The following is a 21,075-nucleotide window of genomic DNA, read 5'->3' as shown; positions in this document are numbered from 1 at the left end:
ATCAGATTCACCATTTTAGGTCGGGAGAATTTTTATCTAAAGGCTTCAAAGTTTCGATTATGAAGCAATGATACTTAACTTCCCATAAGAACATGTGTCTGCTAAACAATCAACCCCACCCCAGCTTAAGCTCCTAAACAGCTTGTGACCAACGCTACCCCGCTTCTGGCCCAACCCTACCCCGCTTCTGGCCCAACTCCTAAGCAGCTTTCCGTTTTGGACTTAAAAGATGCCAATTCCAGGACATTTTCCTCTTCACCTGGACAGACTCAGACACTCACACCTCTACCCAGTTAACTTGGACTGTCCCACCCCAAGGATTTAGAGATAGTCCCCATCTCTTTGGCCAACGGCTGCTCTCCACCAAGGGACAGGTTTGCCAGTTTGCCCCAGGTCACCAACAGTGAATCTCTTGCACAAGATTCAGGTGTGTGGTATGCTCTTTGGACTGTGGAAGACTGCGAGTGTCCTTTCAGATGGATTACAGCAAAAGCTTTGCCCTCTGAACTTGCCTACAGCCAAATAAATCTTTTTCCTGCTGTCTTCAGGTCTTGTCTCATCTGTCCCCACCACACTATGGAGATAGTTGGCTAATCTTTTTCTAGCATGCAGAAAGCGCAGTTGGTGTATTCTGTAACTCTCCCTTACAGACAAAGGATGGATACACACTTCAGGTTGCCTGGGCCACTATTATAGGAAAAGACTATGATTGTTAGTTTTGGCATAAGCGATGGGGCCCTTTTTCCCTAGGTGACATTATGAGCTCTATTCTGCTCCCCTAACGTTCGAGTTAGGAGAGTCACGCCGTGGCACAAAAGCCCCTTGGGCCTGTTTTTCCAGAAATGAGAACTCAGCACAGCAACCCCAGGTAAGAGAAATGCAGAACCTGGTGTTGCAGGAGCTGGCCCGCCTTGCAGGGGAGGGCCCGGAGGTTTTCAGCATCTCTTGCTCTGGGTTTGTAGTGCCCGTCCTTTCCAGATCAGCTCTGGGTCCTTTTCGTCAGGAAAGACGCATTAGGGACGTCGCTGTTTCCTGGCAGGATGCCACTATCAATCCGCACCGCCCATTGCCCCTTCCAGCTTCCAACCCCGGGTAACTTTTCTCTCGTGGCGTGAGCGCTCGACGCTCCTGCCACCACCCAGATGGCCGCCAGCGCCTTTTTTCTGATGCCACTGCCAAGATGGCCGCTGCCCCAGGTTTCCGCCTTCGTGGGGTGTGGCCTGGGGACTTCAGCCCCGAAACACGCGAACCGGCCGCAGCCAATGAGAAGGCAGGCAGCGCGGGCTCGGAGAGCTAGCGCCTCGACGTCCTGGCGCTCACCATGGCGGGCTCGCCGCCTCCGGGAGCAGCCGCGGGTTCCGATCCGCTGCGCCGCCGGAGGTCCTGGGCCGAGCTGCTGGTAGGTGGGCGGACCTCCGCCGGCCCGAGCCCCTTCCCTGGGCGCTTCCCCACCGCGGCTGGCCGGCTCCGGCCTGAAGGGTCCCGGCGGCCCGGCCCTCCGCCCGCTGGGCCCCCGGCCACCCCGCGGGCGGTACGCCTCGTGTCCCCTGGGCCCGGGGCAGGAGCTCGCTGGGTCGACGTCTGGAAACTGATTTTCTCCTTTTCCTTAGCGGGAAGAGTCAAGAGGCAAAAATATAATCCTGAAAGGGGACAGAAACTGAAGAACTCGGCGGTGCAACTCCTGAGACGCCACCAGAGCCTGAGTGACCTTCTGCTTGAGGTGAGAGGAAGTCGGTGTGGCCTTGGCTCCCGGCTGCCTGGGGAGGAGAGCGGGGCGTCTCGGTGGAGAGCGCGGTTGAGGAGTGGGTTAACGACTCTCCCCAGGCTGCGGTCAGTCAGTTCCACTTTAAAAGTCTCAGGCCGGCCCGGTAGGAGTCTCTGGGTTTTGACAGTGGTGCACACCCTGCTTTGATTCTAGGTGGAAGATCCACTCTGTGAAAAATTGTGCTTCGACATATTGATTGATTGTGACAGTGACAAGGCCTCCACGGATGGTTCTTGTTCCTTCATAGGTGAGTTACACTTGGATTCTTAATTCATGGAGTTAGAGGATTTGTTATTTTATGATTTGGTGTGGGCTTGTTTTGCTGCTGTGTTTAGAAACTGACTGACTTGGGTAGGAACCAAGCTGATTTATGAAAGACCGCAGTGTGTGCTGCTCATCCACAGAGGTGCACAAGCAGAGGTTGTTGTGCCGGGAGCAGGCAGGAAGGCAGTGTGTTTCTAGGTGTGTGTCAGGGAGGAAGGAGGAGGGTAAGTGTGTTTCTAGGTGGCCACTTTCCTCCCAATTTGGGATAGTGAGATAGGGAAGGCTCTGGAGGAGATAACAAAAAATGTGTTAGATTTCTTCTTGTCCTTCATAGTTTTTTACATGACAGCTATTTTTGCAAATAGTGGAATTAACTGAATCACTAATTTGTTCTTAAGAAGTATAAAGGTAACCTTAGATAATAGGTCTGGCAGAATCTCTGATGCTGTGTGCCATTGGGAAATGATCCTGATTTTCACTGCCATAACTGGTTTTGAATCTCACAGATGATGAGTCACAAGTCCAGGGGCCAGGCATGGTTGTACATTCTTGTAAGGACTTTGGATAAGGCATGAGATCTTGTGCTGTTTATCCTTAATCACAGAAGTATGGACCCTCCACCCATTAGTAGTAGTAGTTGTTGTTTTTTATAACTTTATTTTTATTTATTTATTTATTTACTTATTTATTTATTTATTTATCTGGTGCTGAGGATCAAATCCAGGGCCTTGCACATGCGAGGCGAGCACTCTACCGTTGAGCCATAACCCCAGCTCCCATCCATTAGTTTTTAAATTTCTTTTTCTTTTCTTTTTTTTTAATATTTATTTTTTAGTGTACACAGTATCTTTATTTTATTTATTTATTTTTATGTGGTGCTGAGGATCGAACCCTGGGCCTCACACGTGCTAGGCAAGTGGTCTACTGCTGAGCTACAACCCCAGCCCCTAAATTTGTTTTTTTGCTGAAGAGATGGCTACCATGCTTTAAAAATTAAATAAGTAAATAAGATAAATGCATTTTAAATAAAAATAAATTTTTCCCTGGCAACAAATAGTTGATTTCTAATACTCTACTGAAGCCTCTAAAACCATCGCATTTGCTCACTTCATAAATATGTGCTTTCAGAATCTTGAAGATAATGATCATGTACTAGAACTTTCTATTTCTTCTCATAAATTAGTTTTTGAAGCTAAGGAAGTGACTGCTTGTAGGTGTTACCTATTTCCAGGGTGCACAGCGTTTCTCACTTCAAGGAAGGTAGACTAGAGACTGGTTGCTCAGGAGTAGCCTGGTGGCTGCCTGAGAGTCAGCATTGGGGTTCCTTCTGTTAGCCCTGCAGACTGACTCCACCTGTGGCCCTTGCTTCCACCAGGTGTGTGTGGCAGAGCATTGGGAAGCCCCTACCTATAAAGGCGGTGGGATGCTTCCATCCTACAGGTCATCTGGATGCTGAAGTAATCAGGAAGACAAACTGCTGCACCCATGAACACTTAGTGGCTGGGCACTTACCTAGCATGGACGGCCATGGAAAGGAGAAGAGTAGTTGAAAGAGCCTGCTGGGGTTCTCATTCGGTGGTGCTGGCTGAACGGTGGAGATAGAGCTCTTTGTGTAGCTGTCAGCATATCTGCTCATCCTGCTTGCCTGTGCGTGTGCACAGCTCTGGGTTCAGAAATTACCTCTCATTGTAGTAGAGCTGCTTGGTCCATGAAAGTGTCTTATTTTGGGTATCATGTTTTTCCCTTTACATTTTCCCCCCTTTTGAAGACAGTTTTCTGTGTGCTGTGGCTTAAAAAGATATTTTAACTCAAATTGCTGATGTTTTCAGGAAAAGTTTTGTTTTTTGTTTTGTCTTTAAGGCTCTGCTTTTCAGGATCAGGCCTTGAAGGTGGGGGTTCCTGTGGGGAAACTGTCGGCAAGGACAGTTGCCTGCAGTATGAAGATGGTTTGTGAGGAGCCTAGCCATCCCGTGCTGCTCATCACCGAGCAAAGAGTGAGATGCCAGTTCCCCTAAATGTCACATGTTGTTGCTCATGAGTTTGTGTGGAAATAGCACACTGCTGTAGTTTAGGTAGTCTGCCTGTCTTCAAAAAAGATCTATTGTCCTTTCAGAAGAAACTGTCTTTCTTGCTTGAGATTGCTCAGTATCTTCTGGCACACAGCATGTTCTCCCGCCTCTCCTTCTGCCAAGAAGTATGGAAAGCACAGGTAACAACCCCAACTCTGGTCTTGTCCAGCAGTGCTCTGTTGATTTGGTTGGAGCCAGAACCCTGGGTTTTCTTGGGGATTCAGTTGAATATGTTGTTTAATGATAATGAAATAAAAGTTCATCAGATGCTCCTGTGCTGGGAAGGAAGAGCCTCAGTCCTTTTGCCAGTGTCTGCCCATTGTTGGCAATCTTTATTAGAATACAGTGCATCCCAGAAACAGGGTGGTCTGCCTTCTTGGGTATATTATCATGAAGTCTTTTTCAGTGTAGTAGTAGAGTATTTAAATATACTAAAAGTATTTTTTTGAATAATTCAAACTCTGTAGGTTTACAGATATTTTTCGTTTTGGTTTTTGGTACCAGGGATTAGAACCTAGGAACATTTAACTACTGAGTCACCTCCATGGTCCTTTTTATTTTTTATCTTGAGACAGGGTCTTGCTAAGTTGCTGAGGGCCTTGCTAAGTTGATGAGCCTGGCCTCAAGCTTCAGACCCTGCTGCCTCAGCCTCCCTAACCGCTAGGATTACAGGTGTGTACCACTGCACCTGGCAGTTTACAGATTTTTTTTGAAGTTTTGAAAGTGCTCAGTTACCATTTTGTGCTAACTGCCTGAGCAAGTGTATAAAAGTGGTAACTTCCATCCTTTTATCCTGCTTATGATCCCTGTGCTCATTGCATCTAATTTAGGACAAGGCAATGACATGCACATGAAAATTGCATTGTGTCATCTTCACAATTGTGCAGAGAAGGTGTGAGGAAAGGCTTCTTGGCAGCTGAAAGTTGCCTGGAGGTTGGGGGAGGGGAGGGGATAGCAGGTGGTGGGGGACAAGATCAGCATGGTCTGAGCAGGGTCCAGTGGAATGGTGTGAATGCCTGGCCAGTCCAGGGGGGCTTCCCTGGGGGAGGCTCATGAGGAAAGGCCTATGCCATGCATAAGAGTTTGACTTTGTCCCCAAAGCGATGAGGAGCCAGTAAAGGCATCTACAGAAGAGTTGGAGTACTAGGGATTAGAACCCAGGGGCATTTAACCACTGGGTTGCTGTGTTGGCTGCATGGAGCCAGGTTGGGGTGGCTTGCGAGAGCCTGACAGGCAGCAGGTTAGACTGTGGGAACGGAGAGAAGCCCCAGGACAGCAGAAGAGCCTGAAGGGGGGTAGGAACGTGAGCCCAAAGTGAGGCATCGGGCCATGTTTCAGTGGGCATGAAGTCGGCCTACGCTGGGACATAGGCACAGACTCATAGCACTCATTTTCCTCAGAACTCTCTCTTGCTTGAAGCTGTATGGTGTCTTCATGTGCAAAGTGTCGTGAGCCTACAAGAGCCACTGGAAATGTAGTGCACTAGTGAATCCATGTTGCTTTGACATTGCTGTTTAGTATGAATTATTTACTTCCAAAAGCACCTGGAGAAGCAATTGCCTCATTGTTTAACGAGAACATTAGTTGTTATTGAAATCATGTGTGATTTTTTTCCACACCACCTGAATCCAAATGGTGGTGTGACAGTGGCTCACACTGATTAAAAAAGGTCATATCTTTTTCTTATTTCAAAAAAAGCCTGGGCTATGGGGTGGCTCAGTGTCCTCGAGCTGCCTGGAACCTGTGAGTTCCTGGGTTCTGTATGCAAAACTAAACAAAATCTCTAGATGAATTAAAGAGGAAAATGTCAATACATAAAAGCCAGCCCTGGGAGGACTTTCGTGATTTTGAAGTGGGAAGCCTAAACGTGACAGAGCCAGAAGCTATACATGGGTAGTAAACTTCACTACATGAAGTTTAGTGTGCACCTAATATACCTTGAGATGAGTGGAAATGAAAATAGTCTTCCAGAATCTGTGGAACACAGCTAAGGAAATGTTTAGAGGGCAATCCATATTTGTAAAAGCCTATATTTCAAAAAAGAATGTTATCAATCTAGGCTTAACCTCAGAGACTAGAAAGAGAAGAGCAAGTTAAGCCAGATGGAGGGAGAAAGTAATAAGGGTTATAGCAGAAACCAGTGAAGTAGGAAACAAAGACATACAGAGAGTATGTGCAAAGGAGCTGCACATGTCCCGTATGTGTCCCATCCCTGATCCCTACAGTGTTCAGTGCAGATAAGTGAACCATTTGAAATTGATTGTTTCTGGGTCATTTGCAGCCAGGCAGAACCCTGTAGCTGGTCCATGGACTTTTGGAGCAGAAAGACTAGGCTTCACAGTGGAGTGAGGGTTGCAGAAAATTGCCAAGTAAGGGGAGGCAGCCATGGGGTCAGGCAGACCCAGATCCACTGTGTGCTGTATCCCCAGCCATCCTGACATGCGGGCCGTGGTGGCGTGGCTCTTCAGGAACCTGCGCCTCCTGTGCCAGCAGATAGACACCTCCTGCCCATACCTGGACATCGCTAGGGCTGTGCTCTCTGGTATGTTCATAGTTCCTGAGAAAAGTACCTTGGGGGCGCTGGGGTTGTGGCTCAGTGGTAGAGTGCCTGACATACATGAGGCCGTGGGTTTGATCCTCAGCACCACATAAAAATAAAATAAAGATATAATGTCCAACTGAAAGTAAAAAGTAAATATTTAAAAAAAGTTCCCACTGCCAGTGGGAAGCTGAGCATCCGCCATGCCTGTGAGCGTGGGGCCCAGCAAGTTCCTGGTGTCCTGAATTTGCTTTTAGCCTCAGCAGTTGGAGGGGGTTGGCAGAGGCTGCATTTTCCATTAGTGGCCAGCTCTGTCTGCTCTGTGAGCCTTGGTTGCCTGCATTGCCTGGAATCCTCCCTTGCAAAAAGCTCCTTCCTGGTGGGATGAGCTGCATGTCCTGTATTTGCTGTGGGGGGACCATCCATGAGCCATCCCTTGAGATCTACTTCTTTGCATTAAGAGAAAAAGCCCTTAATATAAATTTGATGTATGCTAAGTACTTCCAAAATAGAGTGAGGGTAAGTCTGGCTTGGTGAGTGCGTGTATGTTGATAGGAATGGGGCTGGGTGGCCCTAGGGATCTGTGTGAGTCACAGCTGCTTGGAGACCATATGTGTGTAAATACTTTGGTTTGTGGTTTTCCAGATTTTGTGGAGCTGTTGGTTTCACAGGGATTTCAGGAAAACTCGGATCTGAGAAGAGTGGAGGAGACTGGAACAATGTCCCAGGTAGGAGGGACAGCAGAGCAGGGAGCTGCCCGACTCAGCCTCCTAGCAGCAGTGGGCTGGGGCCTGAGGAGCAGGCCCCACCAGGTCTTGGCTCCTTTTGGAACTCCTGGGCTAGTGGCTGCCATTTGTTCTGTGTCCACACTTGTAAGTTTTGCGTAAGGAAATCATTTTCTGCGAAGTGACCACTGAGGGTGTCCTGAGTTTCCAGAGGTCTCCAGGGCAGGGGTCTTCACAGCAGCACAGGTCTATCCTGGCAGCACAGGAGGGGAGGGGGTGCAGCCAGAGCGGGGGCTGTGGGTCCCGGCCTAGACCTTGCGGGGACATGCCTGGGTGTCATGGTGGGCAGCATTGGGGGATTTCTAGGTTTGTGAAGGAATTTTGGAGGTGCTCTTCTTTGTAGAGGTGACAGGTGTGTCTAATGCGAGTGCGTGACTGCCCAGACACTGCCGAGTGACATCCCTGTGCTCTGTTCTGACAGGTGGCTGCTGAGGTGCTGCAGAGCATGCTCTCATGTAAGTCAGTGGCCCCTGCAGCTGGGAACACTTGGCTGCTCAGGAGCCTTCCCAGCTTTCCGGCCTTGTCCTGGCAGTAGCTGGCCGGCGTGGTGCTGCAGAGCCCCGTTCAGTGTGGCTGCACAGTTAGCTCCAGGGCTGCACAGTGGTGCAGCTCACTGCAGCATCAGCAGCCTGCTTGTTGTGAGGATCTGGGGACCCAGTTCAGTGGCAGAGCACTTCTAGCTTGTGCCAGGCCCTGGATTCCATCCCCAGAACCACAAAAGAAAACAAAAAGCTGGCAGGCCTCGGTGTCCTCAGGGTAGGTAACTGGCTGGCTGGACCTAGTGCCATGGGATTTAAGGGCCTGCAGAGGCCTGAGACTCAGAAATTGACCCCTTTTCCCAGAGCACTTGAGGGTGTGTGCTGACAGACTGTTAGTGCCTGCTGAGTGCTGCTTCTGCCCTGTGTTGTCAGTGGCACTTGACACTTTGGCTGCCGGCCTTCAGGAGGAGTCCTCCGATCATAGGGTGGTGAGCTGCTGGTATGTGGGCAATTTGGGGAAGGGTCCATGCTCATAGGGAGGCCAGGGGCAGAAGCCTTTGAGTGGAGGCCTTCCCATGGTATTGAAACCCTTCTAGGGTAGCAACCCCTGGTCCAGGGCACCATTCTCTCCTTCATCTTCTGAGAGCCAGTAGGAAACACACCCCGTACTCCTGCTTCTGGAGTCCCTCAGGAAATGGGGCCTCCTGACGTGAGCTGAGCCCCATGGCTTCCTCCTCTCTTTGCTCTCAGACCCTACCACAGAGCTTCCCAGAACATGCTGCTGCTGTTGGTCCTCCCGTGTGGCCAGCCCCACACTGCTCTCTGGGTCCTGCTCAGATCTGCCGTTGTCAGGCTTGGTCAGGGTGGCCTTCTCTTTCCAGGGCTCTGTAGACTCACAGAGTTGAGCGTGGGAGGTGGGGGTAAGGATGTGCTTCAGTGCACAGTGGGTCAGGGCCTTGAGGGTGGAATCCCAAGAGGACAGGTAGAGGCCCCCATATTTCCAGGTCTTCTCAGTCTTTTTTTTTTTTTTAGAGAGAGAGAGAGAATTTTTTAATATTTATTGTTTAGTTTTTGGTGGACACAACATCTTTGTTTGTATGTGGTGCTGAGGATCGAACCCCGGGCCACATGCATGCCAGGCGAGCATGCTACCACTTGAGCCACATCCCTAGCCCTCTTCTCAGTCTTTTAATTGTTTTCCTCTTGATTTTTATCTCTTACAAGGGGCTTGATGTGCTGAATGACTCAGTGTTTCTGTTGCAGTGGTTAAAACACCATTTTGTTATTGAGTTACATGTGATGGTAGAGTGTACTTTGACATACTATGTGTACTCACATAAGAACACTGGGAGGTTATGTTCAATTCATCCTACTGTCTTTCCCATCCCCTTCCCTTCCCCTCACTCTCCTGTCCAATCCAGTGAACCTCCACCCCCTCCACCACCCCCATTGTGAGTCAGCATCTGCATATCAGAGAGAACATTCTGCCTTTAATTTTTGGGTTTGGCTTATTTCACTTAACATGATACATTCCATCCATTTCCTGGCAAATGCCATAATCTCATTCTTTATGGCTGAGTAATTCTATTGTGTATATGTGCCACATTTTCTTTATGCATTCATAAAGGGCACCTAGGTTGATGACATAGCTTAGCCATTGTGAATTGAGTTGCTATGAACATTGATGAGGCCATGTTGCTATAATATGCTGATGTTAAGTCCTTTTGGGTACAAAATTAGGAGTGCACCACGTTATTTGTGTGTGTGTATATGTGTGTGTGCGTATGTGTGTGTGTTAGTCTGCCCAAGTTGCCAGAGCAAAATATAGTGGACTGTGTGGCTTAGCAGACATTTTCTCACAGTTCTGGGTCTAAGCTGGAGTTTGAGGGCCAGCAGGTCTGGCTTCTTGTGAGGACACTCTCTGTGACCCTGTAATGAGGCCCTGTCTGTGCACCTCAGGTAGGCTCCCCACTGAGCTAGGCTGGCAGGTCCGGCCCAGACGGCCTGTTGGGCCAGATCTCTGAGACAAGCTTCCTGAGTCGGGTGGCTTGCTGTGCTGTTTCTTCTCATGTCTGTGTTTGGCTGTAGTACTTTAAGTTCAGACATTCTCTCATGGGAATGGCCAGGCTCCTGCTGGCCCGGCTGCAGTGTGCTCTGTGGAGAAGGCTGGCAGGGGTAGGACTTAACTGCTGGCCCCTTGGTTCTTGCCCCCTCGTTGCCATGGCTGTGGGTGCCTTACCCATGTTGGGGAGTCTTGCAGAGTGGCAGGCGGACCCCAGCCTAGGGACATCTGCCCCATGCTCCTTCCCTGTTCTCTCGGAGTCATTGGCTCTAACAAGAGCACAGCTGCCACAGCCACCGCACATGCCGGGTGCTATGCCCTGGTCTGCTCCTGGTGGCTGAGGCCTCCTGGCTGCCCATTTCTGCTCAGTTATGGCCCATCCTCCTTATCTGGTCTCGCCTCCAGCCTGCCTCTGCACTCTCGGCTCCTCACTGCTTCATTTCTGTCTTGATAAGACCATTTTCCTTGGATCCCACTCAAAGCCTAGAGCTGGCCAGGTGCAGTGGCCATACCTGTGATTGTAGGGACTCGGGAGGTTGAGGCAGGAGGATGCAAGTTCAAGACCAACCTGGGCAACTTAGATCCTGTCATAAAATGAAAAATAAAAAGGACTGGGGGGGGTGTAGTCAGTGGTAGAGCACCCCTGGTTTCTATTCCTTGTATCAAAAGAAGAAAGAAAAAACAAAAACCCCTGCAGCTTCATGGCCTGACCAAGAAAGCGCTTTTAAGAATAAAGAAAGGAATGCCTGCGAGACCCATGGTGCGAGGACTGGGCCTGAAGGGGCAGCCTTTCCTCCTGAGAGTCTCCCTCTGCTGTGCTCAGGCTTGGTGTGTTCCAGGCTCTCCCGTGTGGTAGGGTTTCTGCGGATGCGCTGAAGAGGTTCCTCAGCCACACCCTGACCCAGGTTCTCACTCACAGCCCTGACTGAAAGGTGGGCCCAGCACCTTGGCCCCTGTGCACTCTGGGGCAGCTCCCTGGGCCCTGATGGATTCATGGCTCTGTCCTCTACAGGAACTTGGGCCCTGAGACCTGAGGGTGCAGCTTAATGCTCTGAGTAACCCTAATCCTAACCCTAACCCTAAACCCTAAACCCTAAACCCTAAACCCTAACCCTGAGCCACAACCCCAGCCCTGAGAAAGTCTTATGAGAGAATTATGGAAACTGTAGGTCTAATAAGAAAATGAGATTTTGATGGAGAATAGGAATGTCAAGTCTAATGGCCAGGGAAAGACAGTAATATGGGACTGTTTACCATAATTCACTGTAACCAGTAGTTACAAACATCCATGGTGTATACCTTCACGATTGCACTGATTGCCTTCTGCTGTCTCTTCGGAGTCTACCCAATTAAAATGCATATATATTTTAATATTTGTATTACTAGGCCTGGCAGTCTCAGTGCTGAAAAACTGTTAAATGATGATTTGAAGTTAAAGCATTTGAACAAAATTTCTAAGACTAATATTTTTTTCCAATGCATTAATCAGAGAGGGGGAACTCTTCTTATAGGTGCATTATGGGTTTGCTTTGTAATTCTAAATAATATTCTAGGTGTCAGTTCTAGACAGATGTTGGTAAGACTTATTCCTATTTTGACTTAGCCCCAAAGCAACTATTGAGCCCCACATTACTTGTATTTGCTCTAGAATAGTCATTTTTAAGGGAATGATTAAAATAAACATGGGAGGAGAGATTTCAGAAATCTTATAAATATGTTTTCTCATTCAGGAATAGAAAATAATAGTTTCCCAAAGTTGGATTCCCCAGGGTCTTCCTCCCAGCTCTTTGGGCCCAAGGTGAACACAGACCCTTCCTCAGACTTCCAACATTATTGTCATGCCACCTTTTTGCTTCAGGTCCTTCCCACTGAGTCTAAAACTTAACCTCTTTCCAAAGCACCATGTTTGGGATGAGACAGTCAGGAATATGATAAAAATTCCCTAATTTCATATCTCTAGCAAAAGTTACTGAACTAATACTGTCTTATGAGACCATGCATTGAGTGCTTTAATCCTTCCCATTGCTCTGTGGAGGTGCTGATGCCCTACTATGTGTTGAGAAGATAGAAGCCAGGAGTGTTCAGTGACATGCCCTGGGCCCTGGTAAGAGCAGACATTTGAACTGTGTCTTCTTATTTCCAAGTCCAGGAGTCATGTGCCTTCTCTGGATCTTCATTCTTATCTATGGGATGGAAATGGCACCTACTCAAAGGTTGAAGGATTCAATTAATGTTTCAAGAGTCATGGATTCTGACTCATAATGGTGGCTCAGTTGGTGGGTGGTTATATTATTCCATTTCTCATGCCTCACAGAGACAGTTTGACCTACAAGAACTGTTCTTGGGTGCCATGCCTTAATCACATTCGTATACCCCACAGATGGCATAGTAAGTACTTGTTAGACAATTTGCATATTGTCAGATACTCGTCCACCATGGACTTGGAGGAAGGAGAGTCAGTGAACACAGATATTGTAGCATTTTTCACCCCCAAAGCTGAGTGTGATTTCGGTGTTGCTATATACTTTGCATGGTATAATAATATGTTCTTGATCAAAAAGTTTGACTAAGATGCATTAGAAATTACATCTTCAATGCACTAGAGGAGCTTATTGGTTACAAGAACCCTGCAGTAAATCTTTCTGTAATGTAAATATAATTCATTTGTTTTTATAAATTCAGAATGTTTTACATTCTTAAATCTGGCACATGTACTCATGAAAATGACACTGTTAAATATTATGGTTGTGAAATCCATAAATAAGAGATTTATTCCTAGTGCAGCCAGGTTCCAGTGACAGGGGATTTATGTACTGTGGGCCGATTACTATAACCACAGAAACCTCTAGATCTGCATTTTGTCATACTTGGCTTGCATGTAATTTCTTATTTAAAAAAATAAAGAGTGGAAACTCTGTACATAACAGCTCATTATTATGAAGAACAATTGCAAAGCTAAAGTGCTATTTTTAAAAAAAAAGCCTAATTATTTTATTTGTCCTACTGAGTTCTCAGTAAATGAATTATAAGTGGGTCTTTTTTCACTGATAAACTAATATTCCTGAAAAGGCTTGTCTCCTAAATCATAATCTAACCCTTATATAATGCATGCGGGGGATTTGCAGAATTATCCTAGCCTGCTTGGAAACTGGGATGCAATAAAACTGTCCCTGTAGTTCTCCATTAATTGCAGCAGATCTCATGCTGGCCTGAGCTGGCTCCACCACAACAGGGTGTTTCTGCTTCCAGACACAGCGGCTGGACAAGTCTCAGCATGCCACAAGCTCCTGACCTGGTGGGCTGCTCTTTCTGCCCTGTCCTCCTGGATTCTGCTGTGTCACCAGTCGGGCCCTCCCTGTGGCCTGAATCCTTCTGTCCTCATCTTCCACCCCACGCTGTCTCTCTCCAGTGCTGATGGCCCTACTGGGCCACTCACAGGCTGGACACTCAGTTCAGCAGGTTTGGGGAGATGGCACCTCTTTTGTCCTGTTCTCCCGCCCTCACAGGCTCCTTCCCCACTTGGTGGCCCAGTTGGTCTGCCCATGTTCATCTTCCACTCCAGTGAACACTGATTTTCCTTGTAGGTGGCCCCATTGCCCAGCCTATTTGAGCAAGTTCATAGCTGTTGTACTTTCCCGCTGCCCTCCTTCCCCCACCAACAAATGCTGCCTTCTCCCTTCCCATTATGAATCCTACTAGGCTGAGGTAGTCCCTCTGACACCCATCACTCAATGTCACACCTCAGCTCCCGTCTCTGAAGTTTTCTCCCCAAACTCAATGGCTGACCTCTTAGCAAGGAAGGTTCCCAAAAGTTGGACAGAGAAGCTGGGTTTCCATTTCCTCTCCATTTTCATTTCAGCTACACCTGAAGGGTTTGTAGCTCTTCACCTCTTCCTGCTTTTCCTCGGGTAGTTGTTTTATCTGCATGCACCTCTTCCTAGACATGCTGTAGCCCCCATTTCCCTTAGTTACTTTTGTAGGCATCAGCCTCTGTTCAGAAAGCAGACTGCCATGGTAGCCAGCAGCTATGGGGTCACCTGCTTCCCTTCCCAGTGAGTGCACGAGGCCAGGCTGTTTGAGAGGAGCATCAACAAATCAGCAGCTGACAGCAGCAGGCCAAGCTCAAATCAACTTTGCCCTGTTTGGGTGTCCAGGGCTTAGGGAGGTCAGTCAGTGCCTGGACCTGCCACAGACCAGGTCTGGATTCTGCTTGTGGTGGTGGTGGATGACTGTGCCTGGCCCTCTTCTCTCTGGTGGGGGTATACCTGGGGTCCTTTCGGTTGTAGCAGGGCTGCTCAGAGCCTTCACTACACAGAGTGCAGTGCCTGCCAGGCCTGTGGATGCAGATCCTTCTCTCCAGAGCTTTCTAGATCAGCTGTTCCCAGGCCACATTTTGGAGAATCTCATTTCTTCTCATATTTGCATTTTAAAATATAAATATGGCAAAACTGAAACTTTTCTACAAATAAAACATCAAGTAAAAGCTTCTCATTAGTATGTCCTGTCATGTTTTCATACAAAGATGTTAACAATGGTTTGTTGTAAACACTTGTGTGGAAGGAAGAGTCCTCATTCCAGGTGCCATCTGGTTCCCATGCACATAAGGTTTTCTGGACACATTTTCATGGTGAGCAACTCTGGGGAGACTGCCTTGCTTTCTTATTGTCTGCAGTGAGGAGACTGTTTATTCTCTTATATGCAGAAAAAAATTCCAAGTTCAAGAGAAATGGCTTCTTTCTCAAGGCCATTGAAAATATATTTTCATCCTATAAATTACAAATGAATGTTTCTCCCTGAATAGCTCAAGAAAATGAATATTATTTAGGGTAAAGGTTGAGCAGAAAAAAATTGAAATAATGAAACATAAAATGAAATCTTACAAATAATTCTAATGTCAATTTTTATGAACATAATGCACATCAAAACAGCTCATACTGATGAACCAGAGCTGGTCTGTTTGAAGTGAGGATAGCCAGTCCCTTGCTGCACTCCAAGATCCCAAAGTGACTATTCACATAGATGCCTGCTTAGGCCTCTGGCCTAGTGGTCACTTTGAAAAGTACAGGTTCAGTATGACCTGGTGGTGTCCACCTTTAATCCCAGTGACTGGGAGGCTGAGGCAAGAGGATTGGAAGTTTCAAGGCCAGCCTCCACAGCTTGGTGAGACCCTCACAATTTATTGAGACCCTATCTCAAAAAAGGACTGGGGTTTAGCTCAGCAGTAGAGTGTCCTGGGTTCCATCTGTGCTAGAACCTGGTGGTGTCCACCTCTAATCCCAGTGACTGGGAGCCTGAGGCAAGAGGATTGGAAGTTTCAAGGCCAGCCTCCACAGCTTGGTGAGACCCTCACAATTTATTGAGACCCTATCTCAAAAAAGGACTGGGGTTTAGCTCAGCAGTAGAGTGTCCTGGGTTCCATCTGTGCTACCAAAAAAAAAAAAAAAAAAAAAAAAGCTCTGGTTCTAGGATATAATGACCAGCCAGAACCAACTAGAACGGTTAAAGTTTTTTTTTTTTTCATTCCAACCCATTTTATTTGGCCTCACGTCAGAATTTATAGGTTGGATTAATTTCCAAGTTCAAGGCAATAATACAGAGCACAGAACAAGACTTTTTACTTTATTTACTGGAGGATGTAAACCACCAGTTGATTGACATCCTTGGGTAGTCTCTACCAGTTTTCTCCTTGGTAACTGCCTGACTGGAGTCCATGCCTGTGCACAGTGTGAGGGAGCAGTCTCCAGCCACCTTCGTTGCAATCCTTACTCAAGTTTGAACTTGGGCTGAGAAGGTGGTGAGGCTGTGGTCCTCTGGCTCTTAATTAGAATCTGTACTTCATCAAACTGTCCTGACCCTGGTTATTTTTTTTTAAAGAGAGAGTGAGAGAGGAGAGAGAGAGAGAGAGAGAGAGAGAGAGAGAGAGAGAGAATTTTTTTAATATTTATTTTTTTAGTTCTCGGCGGACACAACATCTTTGTTGGTATGTGGTGCTGAGGATCGAACCCGGGCCGCACGCATGCCAGGCGAGCGCGCTACCGCTTGAGCCACATCCCCAGCCCTGACCCTGGTTATTGATGTGCAGGTAGAATTTGCCTCTACGTAACTTCAAGGCCACACCAGCTGTGCTCTGGCAAGTCTGCTGTGTCCACCGCACCCTCCGATGCCACCTCCCCTCTCCTCCCCTTGATGATGTTCTTATTCACACTTAACAGTTTGACTCACATGCCAGGAATGATGTCAGCCAAAATAAAAAAGGGCCCTTTTTTTTGTTTCATCACAAAGTATTGTTCCAGACAGTTACCCTAGAACCCAAATTATCATCTTTGGGAAAGGAGCAGAGGCCCCATCACTTGAAGTAAGGGGTAAAAGGGCAGAAATTCCCTTCTTTAATAATAATCAGGGAAATGTGAAAATTTTGTTCATTTAAAAAAGGTACATTAAAAAAGGTTAGTCTGACCATATGTTTCACATCTCTCAAAAATTTTTAAAGTAGTTTTGTAAATAAAAAAATAAGGGCTGGGGTGTGGCTTGGTGGTAAAGCTAGCATGCAGGAGACCCCAAGTTTCATCCCAGTACTGAAGAAGAAAGAGAAGGAAGAATACAATGTATTGCTAAGAAAATTCAAGTAATACCAAGAAGTAACAAATGAAAAGTAACATTCTCTGCTTCTCCGGCTACTACCCCAGGAGGACTCCCCAACATTAAACACTCCTGGCCTCCCGCTATGGGGTCCTCCTCCGGATGAGCCTGAAGCCCAAGCCTGTTGGATGCTGCTGTGGTACAGGTGATCTGCCCAAGGTGCCTTCCAGCTGAGCCCTTGCTACCCATGTCTGATCACCCAGGCTGTCCCCTTCATTTGTGCTGGACTCTCCTCTCACCCTGTGTGCCTGAAGTTTGCCTGCATCCTGTCTTGGATTTGGATGGTAGACCCTTTTGTTGTTGTTGTTTATGTGTAATTTCACTCTGTATTAGCCATTATATATTAATCCTCTACTGTGAACAATTATTCTTACAATTAAATGGAGTTAATCCTCAAATTGGTTATTTGACATTGTTTTTCCGGTCATTTCTCCATAGTTGTACTTCACTATCCAGCAAATTTCTGGAGAGGGATGTTTATAGTCTTGGGGCTTGGGGTTTGTATGGTTCATTAGCCTTTTTGGTTTTTGTTTGTTTGCATTTTTAAAACTGTGTCCTTTGTACTGGAATGATAATTTAGGTAGATATAAAATTCTGAGCTCACACTTGAGCATTGTAGTACTCGACTTTCATTTTTTTAAAATTTATTTTTTACTTATAGGTGGACACAAGGTCTTTATTTTACTTTATGTGGAGCTGAGGATCGAACCCAGTGCCGCCTCATGCATGCTACACGAGCGCTTTACCTCTGAGCCACAACCCCAGCTCTCCACTTTAGTTTATATATATAATTTAAGTTGTTGATAGACCTTTGTTTATTTATTTATATGTGGTACTGAGGATCGAACCTAGTGCCTCACACTTGCTAGCCAAGTGCACTACCGCTGAGCCCCAGCCCCAGCCCTTTTTTTTTCAATTTAATTTTTTTAATTAGCTACACATGACATTACAATGATCTTGGCAATTCAAACATTTGAATCATTGGGGTATAATTTCTCATTTTTCTACATAGCAAGACATTATTAAAAGAAAGAAATCTTCACTTTTAATCCCTTCTTCCACAAACATCTCACCACACATTTTTGGATTCCTAGGTTATGTAGTCAGATATGTGAGGTAACTAAACTTATACTTAATACCTACCCTAGGATCTTGACTTCAATATTAACAGCATTTAACTGACTCAGCCTGGGATTCTCCAAAACTCCTAAATATTCTTTTAGATTTTCATTTCTTCCCTATTTATATAGAAACATATATTTCTTATTTAACATTTATTGAGCACTTCTGTATACTACATGCTACAAACTGGGGCAAGATTAGCAAATAAGCCAGAGTTTCTACCCCTGAGGGTTTTAATAGACTGTTGGATCTGAGAGGACAGATGAGAACAAATGAGTTAGTTATTTTATCCTGTGTTTGCTTTGGTAGGCAATTTTACATGTGAGTTTTAATTAATAAAAACATATTTGTAATTTTAAGTTCTGATTAAAAGTACTGGTAGCTCTTATTCATTTTTTCCTACTGCTGAAGGTCTATATAAAAATCTATATTTTAATTGGGTCCTGGAGACGGACTTTTAGTTTTAGGACTTTGTCAATGTTTTCCTGCCAATCTCTCCTATGAAGTAGGATTTGCTATGACTAGAAGCAGTGTTCTTGGGGAAGACCATTTCCCAATTCAGTTTTGAGTAAACTCCTAAGTACATTTGGGGCTGACATTCTCAGGCATATTTGGGCATTTCACATAGTCAGTGATCAGAGAAATATATATACACAATGGAAGTTAGGCTTAATTTTGGGAAGATGCCAATTCAAGAGTGCAATTCCATTCTGCTAATCAGTCAGGTTACACCCAGGTCTCCCTAAGGCTGACAATAGCTACTGCTGTTACTCCAGAACAGTTTCCCCCTTCCAGCTATATTGATATCTTGCCTACTTATCTTCACTATCAAACTCATTTTCCTTCTCCTTTACATCCTGTATCTGGGAAAAGCATTATCATGCCTCAAGGAATTGCTGATTCCTTGATCTACTTTTCCTCTTTCATCTAAGCAGTTACCAATCTCAGTGTCCAAGCCCATCTTTTATGTATTTCCACAGCTTCTGTCTGAGTTCTTCCCAGTTCAGGAAACAAATTCTGATTTCCATTTCCCCTGCCTCTATACATGTTGCTGTGTGTCTGGAATAGCTTTAAACCTGTAAATGTGAGAAATTTCCTCTTCTGCACCTGATTAAATTAATGTTTTTGTCCTCCAATTCTTACACTAGTTGTTAGTTTCTTCTTGGAAGCCTTCCCTGATCACCTGTGGGCTGATATTTGACTCACAGTCCCTCAGTTGTGAATCTACAACACTCTGCTTGTCATATTGGATCTTAATTCTCTTTACTTGTTTCTCTTTATCCTTCAAATCCTTGCACAGGAGCTGGCCCATGGTAAATATTTACTGGTTGATGGGTTGGTTGGGCTTGTTAATATCTCTTAGTCTTTTCTGGTCCCAATTTCTTCCCTTGGTTTTCAGTTCCTTTTTTTGTGTTTTGTTTTGAGCTCTGGCGGGAACAGAACTGTGCTTGTTTTATTTCTCCTTCATTTTAACTCCTGGCATGTTAACCCCCAGGATGGCCACCTGCTCACTTGAAGGAAGTGTGTCCACTGTGGTGTGGCTTGTCCACCAGCCTGGCTGTGTCCCCTTGAGAGCAGAGGCCCATCTTGGGGCAAGGAGACAAGAGTACACAGATCCCACCCATGCTCCCGCTTTCTGCCTCCTCCCTGCCCGGGGCTGTCTGGAGGACAGGTGGAACCCTGCTGCCCACTGACAGGCCTGCTCAGTCTGTGGGGAAGCCCCAGCCACTGATGCCTAACTGGAGCGTGGGGACCATGTTGGACAGTGTTCCCAAACCTTTTAGGTGTGGCCTCGATGTTAGCATCTGGACCATTGTAGACAATATATTGGGACAGAGTCTTTGGCTTGGTCAGAGCTCAGGTGGGAATCGAGAGTTGTGCAGGTACCCAAAGGCTGGCACCTTGCTTTTTATTTTCCTAATCTTCAGGTCAGAAGGTCTCCATACAGTGGACAAAAACCAAGTAAAGCAAACTAGTTCTGGTCACTTTGCTGGTATCCTGGAAGCTCTAGGCTTTAAAACACAACTAAAATCTGATCTCAGGTTAGCTGGAAGTTCCAGTGTGCGAGACAGAGGCTGGTGGTAGAGCTGATTTGATTTTCTCTGAACAGCAGGTCTGGGTAAGCACGTGAGGCTCTGAGTCTTAGAATTGTACCACGTCGAGGAGGGCAGTGGGGGAGGTCCCCTGTGTTTCAGTTCCTGCAGATGCTCCCCATGCTGTCCTCCAGGAGTTGCTTCCCAGTTTGGACTGACGGACAGGGTGGACGTTCTCAGCTTGGCCCTCTGCCTCCCTGTGTGATCTCAGTAGCACCTCATTTAGGCTCTCAGCACAAGGATACTGCAGGTGACTTAGGCTTACAACCAACTTAAAGTGACTTGCCCAAGGTCACACAGCTGGTGATAAAAATCAACCTGTAAAGAGTTTGATAACCCCTTAGGGTTGACTCTACCCAACGTCTCAGCCTGGTAGCAAAAAGTGCAGGAGGCCCTCCAGGGCCCAGTGTGGTAGCACACACCTGTGATCTCAGCAACTCAGGAGGCTGAGGCAGGAGGATCACAAGTTCATGGCCAGCCTGGGCAACTCAGGATGTTAACCCCCAGGATGGCCACCAAAATAAAAATTGAAGATGCCTGGGGAAGTAGCTCAGTGGTGGAGCACCCCTGGGTTCAGTCCCTAGTAACACCACCACCAACAACAACAACAATGAAAGGGTCCTTTTGAATATTTTTGTTTTTATTGCCATTACTTTTCAGATATTCAGGTCCAAAGTTTATATTGCTGTTGGTGAGGAGAGGGATTCACACTTTTAGAAAACCTGTTGAAGAAGCTCTCTGAGACTGTAAGTGCCTTGATTTAACAAGTGTTGTCTTTTTGTCCAGGTGCACTTAGAACTACCTCCCAGCTCCTTCATGGTGCAGACCCAAGAAGACTTCGACCTGCTGAAATCCAGCAACATGAGAAGATACGAAGTCCTCCGGGAGATCCTCTTGGCCCTGGGTGTCAGCTGTGACCTGTGAGAAGCTCCTGCCTTAACGCCCCTGTACCTGCTGTTGGCTTTGGAGGTGAGCACCTCATACTCCGCTCTGTGGCTGTTCCCATTGGCTTTGGTGTTGATTTTTATCATGATTTTCCATTTCTGCGTTGACTTTGAGTTTAGGAACCCTCTTACTGATGTGCGGGTGTCTCTGACTTGTTTTGGTGTGCGTAGGTAAGGGAGGTGGAGAAGACTGGAATTCAGGAGGTGTCAGGTCTGCAAGTTATGACCCTTTTTAGGGGGAGGATCCCTGTTGTGTGTGTCGAGAGTGAACAGTGCCCCTCCACATCTGTGGGCTCTAAATCTGAGGGTGTAGC

General features: G+C 46.5%; 1 protein-coding gene across 1 annotated transcript; it reads left to right on the top strand.

The window, feature by feature from the left end:
* Window positions 1-1,321: 1,321 nt before the first annotated feature.
* LOC144253063 (Fanconi anemia group A protein-like) lies at window positions 1,322-20,741 on the top strand. Its single transcript, XM_077794999.1, has 9 exons — window positions 1,322-1,403; window positions 1,611-1,720; window positions 1,919-2,012; window positions 3,890-4,023; window positions 4,143-4,238; window positions 5,499-5,572; window positions 6,528-6,640; window positions 7,283-7,365; window positions 20,604-20,741. The coding sequence occupies exons 1-9, from the start codon at window positions 1,322-1,324 to the stop codon at window positions 20,739-20,741; spliced, it is 924 nt and encodes a 307-aa protein (XP_077651125.1).
* The last annotated feature ends 334 nt before the right edge of the window (window positions 20,742-21,075 follow it).

This window comes from Urocitellus parryii, unplaced genomic scaffold, assembly GCF_045843805.1.
Source record: "Urocitellus parryii isolate mUroPar1 unplaced genomic scaffold, mUroPar1.hap1 Scaffold_88, whole genome shotgun sequence".
Lineage (NCBI taxonomy): Eukaryota > Metazoa > Chordata > Mammalia > Rodentia > Sciuridae > Urocitellus > Urocitellus parryii.
The sequence above is the reverse complement of the archived record's forward strand: the minus strand, read 5'-3'. Positions and strand labels throughout refer to the sequence as shown.

Coding starts and splice junctions, on each gene's coding strand:
- LOC144253063 (XM_077794999.1), top strand. CDS start 1,322: ATGGCGGGCTCGCCGCCTCCGGGAGCAGCCGCGGGTTCCGATCCGCTG. Junction 4,024..4,142: donor TGCTCATCACCGAGCAAAGA/GTGAGATGCCAG, acceptor TTGTCCTTTCAG/AAGAAACTGTCTTTCTTGCT. Junction 5,573..6,527: donor CTACAAGAGCCACTGGAAAT/GTAGTGCACTAG, acceptor CTGTATCCCCAG/CCATCCTGACATGCGGGCCG.